The sequence below is a fragment of the Dunckerocampus dactyliophorus genome, chromosome 18 (genome assembly GCF_027744805.1).
Source record: "Dunckerocampus dactyliophorus isolate RoL2022-P2 chromosome 18, RoL_Ddac_1.1, whole genome shotgun sequence".
In the NCBI taxonomy this organism is placed as follows: Eukaryota; Metazoa; Chordata; class Actinopteri; order Syngnathiformes; family Syngnathidae; genus Dunckerocampus; species Dunckerocampus dactyliophorus.
The window spans coordinates 3,257,793-3,269,897 of NC_072836.1; the positions used below are offsets into that span (position 1 = coordinate 3,257,793).

The window sequence follows — 12,105 nt, forward strand, 5'->3', positions numbered from 1 at the left end:
GAGAGCAGAGGAGCAGAGGAGCAGTGAGCGTGAGGGACACCAAGACGGAGGTTCCTTGGTTAGAGTCAATCCGTTCAAGAAGGTCCAACTGTCACCCAATCCATTTTTCCCATAAGAAATCATGTAAATCCAATTCATCCATTCCAAAAAGGCAAAAATATTAGCATCAAACGTGTAGTTATAGTAATTGCAATTATATTTTTACATGCAGAACACAATTCCAAATGCATGAGTCATTGAAGATGTGATTGTCGCCAAAGACAATGTGGCAGTAAGATCAACTTCCAACTTCCTGTTTTGTTTGTTTATCTGCTTTTCTTTTGATTACGGATGCAAAATAACCCAAAATGGAGCCAAAGAAAGTTGCAAGTGCCAGCATTTTGATAAAAAGGGTGAGAAACAAATGTGAATTGAATAAATAACTCAAGAAGGTGTTGTAAGTAACCTTAAATGTTCATTATCTCTTTCATTCATCTATATGCATTTTGAATTATTTTCTGCATGCATATAATTCTATAATTGTTCTATAATTGTAGAACTATAAATACTATATGTTTTGTGCTAACATTTTTGAGACTTGTGGCGTAACTGTGCTAGTTAGCAAAGAAGTACACAGTCAACCGCTGATGACATCACAGACGTTTTGTGAAAAAAATACATTAAGAACACAGTTGGACTCACGCAGTGTATTAACACGACAAGACGCACGCCATATAGCACGCTACAATGTATGCGAACAGAGGCAACATTTGATGTAAATTTTCAACAGGAACCGGAAAACACGCTAACCAGGGCGTACGCTAACCGAGGTTCCACTGTGCACAAGTATGAAAAGTTGCAAATGTAGGATAGGGCCCTTTTAATGGTGTTCATGTTGCAAGGGGGTCATTACAGGATGTTGGCTGCAATTTTACCACACAAAACAAATAGAAACATAAACACTATTTGGTAAAAACTTTGGACCTTGAAGCAGACCTGGTGACTGAGACATTTGTCTTTATACAACACACAAACTTCCCAAAACACATCACCGTTAGCTAGGCTTCTCTGTTAGCAGCAACGTGCTTATTTACATCTCTTGTGACATTACATATTTTCTTATATTGTGGCTGGGGGTGTTTATTTGATTTGAGAGAGGCGTGTGTGGAGAGGAAGTGGAACTAATATGGACCACAGCTCAGAAGACACTGAGGGGCGTCCACATTCACAGTCTATTGGAATCAAAGATGCTGACTCCACATGACGCAAGATCATTTTTTATACTGCAGAGGGAAGTTGTTTACAACATGAAGTAAAACCCTTCATTTAAATGAGCTGTTTGCATTCCCTAGCTAGGTCCTGCTGTTTTGGTTAGCAACAGAGTCCAAATGGCCTCAGCAGTCTATTTGTTCAACACACAAGAGTCCGTTAGAGTGGGGTCTGCTATTTGAGGAAACGCGTTAATAAGTCAACCAGAAAAAGGTTAAAAGGGTGCACGGCGCCACCTACAGGAGCGGAGGTGGTGGACGTACTTTGGCAATGCTTCATTCCCCCTCCTGTGCACGTGTACATGCTAATGTACTGACCTGTGTGACCTACTCGCAGGATGTTTTATGCTAGCACAGCAGCTACGGTATATTTATGCGAACATAATGTATTTGCTGCAGGCAGCAGGAGCAATGTAGACACTTAAACAATAACCTAAACCTCCACCTTCACCCTTCTGCCAGTGCACAGCTGCACTGGAGCGAGGCTGAAAACCCTCTGCAACATCCTCCATCTCTGCTATGTTGCTAGCCATACATTAGCATGCAGAAAACATCAATCATAATAATTGTATGGATGCAAACATGCGTACGTTACCTCCACCAGCTGATGCCAGTGCTCTATTGGCTTGCGTGGATTGGCCAACATGGCAGCCCAGTGCTCCCTCCCCGGGCCGTCAGCATCGCTGCCCACGCGACACATGCCTATCACCTCGTTATGACCGATGCTGACCAGATGAGGGCAGGGGGAGAGGGTGAAAAACAGCCAGTGAGAGTGTCATTTATCAAGCTTTAGTACAGCAGCTGAGGGAGAAGCTGCATCGTTTCACTCTTTCAGTGCCAACACATAAAATAATAGATGGGGGGTGGTGCAAGTAAACACAAAGACGCATGCACACTGCCTCCTCATTAGCAGAAACCATTCTTATTCTTACCAGTCATAGTCCATGACGGCGATGACGATGGACACGCTCTCTATGTTCTCGTTGGGAATGTCAAAGACCAGTGCCTCGTTGTAGGTGGGATTCAGCGTGTTCTTCTTGATGGACGTCTTCCTCTTCTTCAGCCGGCGGCCGTCACAGACCAGGGAGGCCTTCACGTATGGGTCTAGGAGACAGACAGAGAGACAGGTTCCAGGTGGTAGTCTGTGACACTTCAGCGGCAGGTCACCTTGGGAACGCCGGCTCGGGAGTGTGGAGGATGAAAGCAGCAGGTGGAATCGCTTTCTTGTTATTCATTCAGCCGCAGGAAACGCGCACCCACCCACGCCTCTATCTTTTTTCTCGCTCTCTGTTTCTCAAGCGTCTGTCTCCCACTGTCAGGATCGAGCTGGCGATAACGCGTGCGGTTGTGATCTCATCTATTCCGAGAGGACAACGCCGCTGCTGTCAGAGATGGGAGCTAACAGGCGTCGCTTTTGTTTGCTTTAAGTTGACGTTAAACTGTTGTCTCTCATATTCACGGGTCACCTCTGCTTTGTCAGGACTTCATCCTGGACCAGTCAGGTTTTCCTGCGCCTAATGTTACAAAACCATCACAGCACCCGCTTTGTCTTTTACCTGAGAAACCAGTCAGGTCCAGTTAGTCCTTTTCCTAAGAAAGCGGTCAAGTCCATCTAAGTCCTTTACCAGAGAAACCAGCCAGGTACCAGTTTGCCTTTTATGGAAGAACTGCTCTGTTCCATCTAGGTCCTTTGCCCTGGTAAGTTCTTCACCCGAGTCAAGTCTGGGTTAGTCTTTCATGGAAAAGCTGCTTGAGTCCCCGTAAGTCCTTTACCAAAGAAACAGTCAGATCCAAGTTAATCCTTTACCTGACACATTGGTCAAGTACACGTTAGTCCTTCACCTCAGAAAACAGTCAGATTTGTCACCTTTGTCATTTACCAGAGAAACCAGTCAGGTATGGGTTAGTCTTTTACCAGAGAAACTGCTCAAGTCCATCTAGGTCCTTTAAACAAGTCATTTACCTGAGAGAGCAGTCAGGTACATGTATTTAACCAGACAAACTGCTGAAGTCCATGTTCAAGTGGGTCCTGCACAATACAAACCATTTAGGTCCTGGGAAATCCTGAGAAAAGATCTGAAGGGAAGTTCTGAGAAACCGATCAGGCAAGGGTAAGTCTTTTGGCAGAGAAACCTGTCAGGTCCATGTCAGTCCTTTACCTGACAAACCAGTCCACTAAAGTCTTTTAAGAAAAAAACAAAAAAAAAAGCACAAACCACACAAACCAGTTGGTGTCCAGCTTAGATGTTTACCGGAGAAACCGGTCAGGTAAGAGTTAGTCTTTTACCAGAGACCAAGTCCATCTGGGTCCTTTTACCAAAAATAAAGTCAGACTCAGCTTAGTCGTTTACCAGAAGAACTATTTAGGTCCTGGTAAGTCATTCACCACCACTAATTTACCATTCACCTATTTTAGTCCTTTACCTGAGGACCCAGTCAAGTCCATGTTAGTCCTTGTAGGTCTATGTGAGTCCTTTACCTGAGGACCAGTCAGGTCCATGTTAGTCCTTGTAGGTCTATGTGAGTCCTTTACCTGAGGACCAGTCAGGTCCATGTTAGTCCTTGTAGGTCTATGTGAGTCCTTTACCTGAGAACACAGTCAAGTCCATGTTAGTCCTTGTAGGTCTATGTGAGTCCTTTACCTGAGGACCAGTCAGGTCCATGTTAGTCCTTGTAGGTCTATGTGAGTCCTTTACCTGAGGACCAGTCAGGTCCATGTTAGTCCTTGTAGGTCTATGTGAGTCCTTTACCTGAGAACACAGTCAAGTCCATGTTAGTCCTTGTAGGTCTATGTGAGTCCTTTACCTGAGGACCCAGTCAGGTCCATGTTAGTCCTTGTAGGTCTATGTGAGTCCTTTACCTGAGGACCAGTCAGGTCCATGTTAGTCCTTGTAGGTCTATGTGAGTCCTTTACCTGAGGACCAGTCAGGTCCATGTTAGTCCTTGTAGGTCTATGTGAGTCCTTTACCTGAGAACACAGTCAAGTCCATGTTAGTCCTTGTAGGTCTATGTGAGTCCTTTACCTGAGAACCCAGTCAGGTCCATGGCTTTCAGGTTGGTGGCCTTGATGACGGTGGCCGTGAGTCTTCCGGCGGTTGGCAGGTAACACAAAGAGAAGTTGAGCTCCCCGAGGTCGGCCTTCTCCTGCGGAGAAGCAGAGACTTTCAAAAGGTTTCAGGTAAAAAACAGAAAAGAACAGCACGTGTAGCAGCAGGTGAGGAGGAGGTGGGGGGTTTTAGTGTTAAGTGGGGGAGGGGAGTAATGTGTCATATGGACAGACAGGACATCAGTGTAAATAAATCATGTCCCAATCTGTCGCCGCCCCCTGCAGGCGAGGAAAGCGTTAAGCGGAGGCGACGACGACAACTTATTCGTCTTTTCGTGCCTCTCCTCACCGCCATAATGACACGCATGCTATTCATGTCACATGACGGCGCAAAGGCCCCTCAGCGGCCGCGACGATCAATACTTCCTCCAAGAGGCTTTGAAGTTATTTAATAAATCAGACGTCCATAAGTTGTCTCGTTGGCCTGCTATGAATATTTCATTTCAATCTACTTCCTGCTCGCCTTAATGGCCTCTTTTCGTCTTCCTCCGCATTCTGCACGCGTGTCTTACGTACTGCAGCTTCAATTAGCACATTGATGAGTCCGCCAATAAGACGCATTAAAGGCTGCACAATGTTCACTCTTTACGCTTCTGCATCACTTTGAACGCAGCTCTTCAATGAAACGCAGCACTCAGTCGAGCTCTAATGTCAAAATGCTGATCAAACGTGAAATGTGCGCTTCTTAAGCACCAAACAGATCTAGTAGACATCAGGAATAAAAGATGAACTCTTAACAAGTGGATTAACTCTTAACACTTTTAGTCAGCATTTCATCATGTGAACACTTGTACAATGTGAACACAAAGTGGTCCGGATTCACTTGTATGCCCCGTGAGACATGAAGACCACAACAAAAACTGGGTCCAATTAGGAGAGCAATGGTATACAATAATGGGTGCATGTTTGGATTCATGCACCACAGCTCCCCAGTTCCAACAGCACCCGTGCAGCCCCAGACCATGACGCTATCACCACCAAGGCAGCTCATCAGTGCTGGCAGCACTCATGCAGCCCCAGAGCATGATGCTACCACCACTAAGATGGTAGCTCTTCAGAAACTCAGTGTATATTGGAATTCATGTTTCCCTCTCGAAACCACAGCTCCCCAGTGTCGGCGGCACTCATGCTACTCACTTGTGTTGCTATTTAGACAATAGTGGATGTGTGTCGACTCATTTTCAGTGTCACAAAAGGCCCTGAATGTTTCTCTCACCGCCGTGCCCTCCACAATGTCCCTCCAGACAGGCTTGTCCCCGCTGCCCTCGCTGAAGTCCAGCAGGTTGTCCACCACCACCTGCCCAATCAGGTCGTGTCTGGAGAAGCGGTCAAAGTCGTATACGGAGAAGTGCAGCTTCCTGGAATGTAGCTCGTTCAGCGGCACGCCGAACTGGAACGTCTCGTTGAAGACCGGGTTCAAGGTCTTTCTGTGGACCTGGTAGGAGAACAAGGACGGGAGTCAATACCTCACTTTTGCATCTCACTCCAGGCATTAAAAAAGGAGAAGCACTGATGGTTGTAGCGTACACACACACACACACACACACACAGTCGCACAATTGCCTCGTTTGCACCAAAGCTATTTATTCCTGTGACATGTTCACTGATTCTTCCTTCTTATCTTGTCGCTGCTTGGTTCTTCTCCAGCTGTTATCCCACCGCTGAACACTTCCGCGTCACGTATTTCATCCCCAAATATCCGGCCCACCAACCGATTGCCACCGCTGCCGGAAAGGCCCCTTAGCAAACATTTGTCATCTTGACAGAAGAACACCACCACAAACCCCCAGGACACTTCATTAGGCACACAAGCTAATGAGCTCCAATGCAGGCCATGCAGGAGTAACGCTTGCTTTTGACTGACACACGATACTCGATATTGGCTTTTTACGGATATCGATCTACCAATATTTATCCCGTATTTCATTACCCATAGCGATATCAACCTACCCCAATATAGGCAGCAGCTCTTCCCTCAAACTAATGAACACATGATGCTTTTTTACTGTGATGTCACTGGATGCATTTCATGTTTGTGCAATAAGCAATGTAATGTTACAGAAAAAGTGCCATATTTATTTTGAACATTTTGTCTCAATAACCCAATGGTCAAGTAAAATAACACGCTCTGCTACAATCCACAAGTAAACCTGGTTAGAATGAATACATTCACAAATAAGAATCCAAAGAAATAATGCTGGCAACAATACAATTTGGAAAGTTGCACATTTGTATGTGGCACAAACATCCGCATAGGAACAAAGAAAAGTGCAAAATATGAAACTCTGGACTAATACAATACTTGGAAACTTACCGATACCGATATGAACCGATGCCAATATTATCGTACATCCATAAACAATAAGTTTATTATTGTGCTCTGGTATTACTGATGTAGTCCAATATTAGTTGTGAGTATAAATGAGCGTAAAAATGACAGCATCGTGCATCACGCAGTCTCTTGCCGAGCAGACCAATAGGTACGGATGAATCATGTGCTGCTTGATTAGTGGTGAGGTCGTACGTCCTTGAGAAAGATAATTAACCTTTATGCTCGGCTGCAGAGCGGAAAATTAAATTTCACCCTCTTTCCTGCGGGATGAAGAATGCAATTGAACTCATCCAAAATGTCACATCCTGGCTACCACAAGTGCCACAGGAGGACTTTTATTTTGATTTCATTCCTGCTTGCTGCCTCTTGCATCTGTCGTCTCCGTCTCACGCCCACCCAGAGACATCTGCTGCGTCTCGACTGGCACTAGTGCGTCAAAATGAAAGTACACTGTCAGTAGGGCGGCAGTGGCTTGAGGAAGACACTTTTGGAGAGGCTGTTTGCGGGAATTGGCAGGCATGTTTCTGTCAGTCTATAGTTGCCATCTTGGCTACGAAACAGAATAGGAGGGACTAATGTGCAATAATGGCGGCTGAGGAGTAACCAGTGGAAAGTAGTGCGCAACAACGTAACTTACACATCTATTATTCAAGACGTGGAAGAAAAAAGCCGAGTGGTTGCGATACATCATAAAAAAAAGAGAGCAAAAGAAGAAACTGGTAAATATTGTGATTGGCATTTCCGGTAATGTCAAATTTTGTGCACTCAGGAACTACTGTAAGTGTACTGATGGAAGTACAGTTGTCTCTGGCTACATCTGTTTTTCAAACATATATTAATTAATAAATCATCCTGTTTCATGGTTGAATACGGCCTATTATTGTTAAAAAAATGCATATTTAAGCAAATTGTACACTTTTTTTCTTAACTTAAGCATTTTCAAGCATAAAATCGACTAAATGAACCAAAACACAAATATAAGGTATTAAGAAGACGCACTGAAATTGTGAATGTAGTGAATGTAGTATACTACACTGGTCACAAGGTGGCAGTAATTGTTAAGTGTTAAAAGCACCAGACTTGACCGCCAGAATAACAGGCTTCTGTTGCAGGCACAATAAAAATATCACAATTCCTGATAAAAACAGGGTCTACTGTTGCGGCCATAACCCACAACAAGCTAAAGTTCAACCCTGAACCGCCGACAGCACTTCCTGTCCACCCATTCTGCTCCCCTACTAGCACTGGAACACATTTACACACATGAGAGCACAAGTTCAGTTTATGTCTTAGATGTCTTATTTTATATATATTGTCTTATATATACACTACCGTAATTTCCAGTGTATAAGACACACCTGCACTCACAAAAAGTATAGAGAAAAACAGATCTGTACATATAAGCCACACTGGACTATAAGCCACACATGTCCACGTCATAAAAAGACATATTGTGGCGCACACGAGTCCAAGAGAACCAGGCATCTCTTTGACAGGAGCCAATCATGCGCTATGAAAAAACTCACAACGAGCAGCATCATTACTCAATATAACTCAATATAAATCTGACTCACGGTGTCATCTTAGAAGTCTAAAATCATCACACAGCAACTTAACGCCCAAAGGGTAGCTAAGAAATATACACGGCAAGCACCAATATGAGTTTAAAATAAACAGCAACTATTTTAACTTCTTCTCATAATGCATTATTCCCAGCACAGCAGTTAATTGGCCAATGGCTGTCATGGCAGCCAGGCCACCAGAGGGAGCGCATGAGCTCCCGAGGGTAATAGCAGTGTAAAGGTGACTATAGGGGTGTTAATTCATGTTTAAAGGCTCTAACAATGTTAAAAAAACAAATTTAGAAGGTCAGGTTTCCTATGCTCTAACTACAGAAATAGTTAAATAAGGAATCCTACCTTGCGGAAATTCACTTAACACGGTTGGATCTCGAACCAATTAACCGCCATAAACGAGAATTTACTGGATTTCATTTGAGACACAGCATATGTCTCAAAAGACTCATACATCAGTCTTTAATGTCAAAATTCTGACCCCCTGCAGGGGCCATCTATGAAGGTGGACTTTCTAAAATTTAGGAACGAAACTCAAAACTGTCCAATTTGTAATGGCGCTGACGCTAATCGTTGCTGTAAATGATTCTATTGATCATCAAGCTGGTGCACACATTTTTTGGCATAATGTTATGGAATTACGTGATGTATTTTAGTCAGACCATCGACAAGGAGATCATTTCCAGGAAGTGCACAATGACAGTAATGGCAGCAATACACAAAATTCAAACACCCAGGAGCTAAGTAAACAGTGTACTTCTTGACAGAAGTACAAAGTATAAGTCTCAAAAAACGCACAAAGACCACGTCGACAAGCTGAGCATAGTGAAAGAGATCTTCACACTTCTGTACTTGGGTTTTGTGTTCGCCGCAGGAATGTAAGCGTTGGATGCACATGCCGCCCACCATCATCTCAGTCGACTAAATCCAGCGTGAGTGGATCCGCCACTCAGGCTTATTAGCGCTTCGTGATCTCCCGTTAGCGGCAGGCGCTAACATCAGGCGGATGGAGCCGCTCTAACCGAAACCAGAGCGTGGCAAAGGCACATCGACCTAAACGCCCTCACATTCACACACACACACACACACACGCACACACACACATGAAGCCATTGTAACCAAATAGAGACAGGCTGCTTTCACACAAGCACCTTTTAGTCCAGGGGCATCCAAACTTTTTCCAGTGAGGGCCACATACAGGAAAAACTGAAGGGGGAGGGGGCATTTTGATACATTTTGTACATTGAAGATGCAAATAGCAATCTAATGTTGCTAAACTAACAAAAATCAACAAAACATCGATATCTTAGCTTTGTGTTATACTGTAGCTGACAAAGCAAATGAATGTGATACTAATATATCTCATTAATAATCAATTTCACAATATGCAGAGGGCCAATAAAGATGGTGTCATCGTCTAATTTGCATAATTGCTCATGACAGCTCGGCAGTCATGTTATTTTTTTACTTTCAACCAAAACACTTTCAGTTAGCTCCGTGTGGGACATTCATGACTTCCCGGCAACATTTCAATCACAAGGAGGCGGAGTCTACCTTGGTCTGGAATTTCTTCTTCCTGTCGGGCAGCAGGTAGATCTTCACGTAAGGGTCGGAGAAGCCGTTGGCATCCTTGGCAGGCAGATCCAACGCTTTAAGAATCTTCACCACCAACTGCTCCGTGCTGAGACACACACACACACACATGCAGTGTGAGAAGAGTTCAAAGGTCACGCATGTTTACACTACTACGCCTCCAGGTGCAGACAGGATCAGCCCACATTGACGCGCGCGCACACACACAGACACGCACACCTGGACTAACAGCGTACACAAAAAATAACGTGGGAGGTCTCTGGAGCAAAGATGAACCAGAATAGCACATAGAGAGTGTGTGTGTGTGTGTGTGTGTGTTGATAGAGTATACATGCACACAACAAGAGATGCTTATCAACAACAGGAAGTGTTCATGCAATCCAAACACACTGAAGCTTTCATCGTTATTAGCATGTAAGAAGATATTATCGATGTGTAAACACTCATCTTCTTATGTCTTTGTTGTGCAGCCACACACACACACACACACACACACACACACACAATGCACACGTGTCGTTACTTCTCTCACATGCCGTTTGTTATGTATTTAATTACAAGGCGGCCCCCAGGGCCTCTAATCAGACCTCGTTAGGCCGCGTCGCCGCTTGTTAGCCGCCGTGTCAGCACTTCATTAGCCGCTTGGGGGTGGGGGCGGGGTGACGTGAACTCTGGGGGGCTTGTGGGGATTGGCTTCCTGGCACGAGCTTGTCGACAACGCCACTGTGCCCGATCGGCACACGTGCTCACCTCGCCATCACAGCCAATTGAGGAAATAAGAGGGCGGCGATCAGACGCAACCATGGAGATGATGCACGGCAGGAAATGACATTGTCTGCTTTTTGAGGGAACGACGTCACAGATTCTAGTTTACTTTACAGTGGATCCCTGCACAATCGCGATTCAGCATGCACGGTCCGACAAATTTCTGGATTTTTTGGTCAAAATAAAATATATTGTTGGAGAAAAAACATGTAATTAATAATGAATAATTAGTTCAAATTTAATTTTTTAAAATATTTTTATTTTTAAAATAAAAATTTTAATATTTTTTGTAATAAAAATAAAAATACTTAAAAAAAAACAACAAAAAAACATCTCATTTCACCCTAAGTCGGTATAAATGTATAAATAATATTGGTAAAATGTACAGCATACTGTACATGTACATAGTTGTGTGCGTGATACTGCGACTCCCACTCCATGCGTTCATGCATTCTTCCATCATCATCAGCAAGCCGGGTGTGAAAAGCAGATATTTTTATGGCCGTATCAATTTGAACCATTCGCTGAACTCTTGTGATCTGTACTGGACTATAACCCCAATTTTTGTAATGTGTCTGTTTTGAAACGCGGCCTGTGTCTGAGCCCAGGAAGCAATACAAGGACAACAACAATAATGTCACATGTCAGAGGCGGGAAGCTGGGCCCTCCTGCGAGCGAGCTGCAATTCCCACATGGACAATGTGTCAGCTTTTAACGAGCTCGCCAATAGAATTGTTATTCCCGGGCGGACGCCAGGATGGAAGATTGACTTTGTTGTAGTGACGGCGGACCTCCAAACAGCAGGGTCCATCAGCGTTATCACACGTTAACAACATGCTAGCACACACACACATGCTGGATGTCTGGCACCAATCAGCCCCCGAGCTGTTGTCTCTAACATGATTTTTGGTCCAGAGCAACAAGCGCCAGATAATAAATCCTCATAAATGGGACACATAAATGCTTTTCGTCTGCACTGTGGCACTCCCTTGCTAATTCTCACTGTGTCTTGCACTTTAAAGTGACTCAGCATTTATAATTCATGCGCCGCCTTTTACTTTTCGGACCATCAGCACATTGGGCCACGGCAATGCTTCAACGTGTCGCCCCGCTGCCAGCACGCCAGCCCCGATCGCCGACGGAGCAAAGCGGAATGAACGGCGGGAATCTCTCTGCCGCCGCCTCCTCCTTGGCAGCTACCTCGTTTTTAAAACCACCCACTTTGGCAGTGGCACTGCATCATACCTCTGAGCCTTTCGTGGGGCTAAATAAGGTTACCAAAATATTAAACACAGCTCCCAATGTGGTGCAGAACAGTTGCACACTGCCCCCAACTACAACGAGAATACTAAACATGTTGTTAGATTGAGGCGACGTTTGCAAAAAGGCACATCTTTAAAAACTGTTTATTTGCCAATGCAGTTTGGCATTTGTTAACAATGAGTTTTCAATGAGTCTTCCCACAAGCAATTTAAAGACGGTTTGGCT

General features: G+C 44.4%; 1 protein-coding gene across 2 annotated transcripts in view; it reads right to left on the reverse strand.

The window, feature by feature from the left end:
- syt3 (synaptotagmin III) overlaps positions 1 to 12,105 on the reverse strand; it is a 33,562-nt gene that overhangs the window by 4,705 nt on the left and 16,752 nt on the right. For both annotated transcript variants that reach the window (XM_054759481.1, XM_054759482.1), the window contains 5 exons: positions 9,814 to 9,940; positions 5,570 to 5,788; positions 4,271 to 4,391; positions 2,180 to 2,351; positions 1,843 to 1,972 (listed from right to left, as the gene is read on the reverse strand). In XM_054759481.1, the coding sequence (XP_054615456.1) occupies positions 1,843 to 1,972; positions 2,180 to 2,351; positions 4,271 to 4,391; positions 5,570 to 5,788; positions 9,814 to 9,940 (769 nt within the window). The remainder of the gene's footprint in view (positions 1 to 1,842; positions 1,973 to 2,179; positions 2,352 to 4,270; positions 4,392 to 5,569; positions 5,789 to 9,813; positions 9,941 to 12,105) is intronic.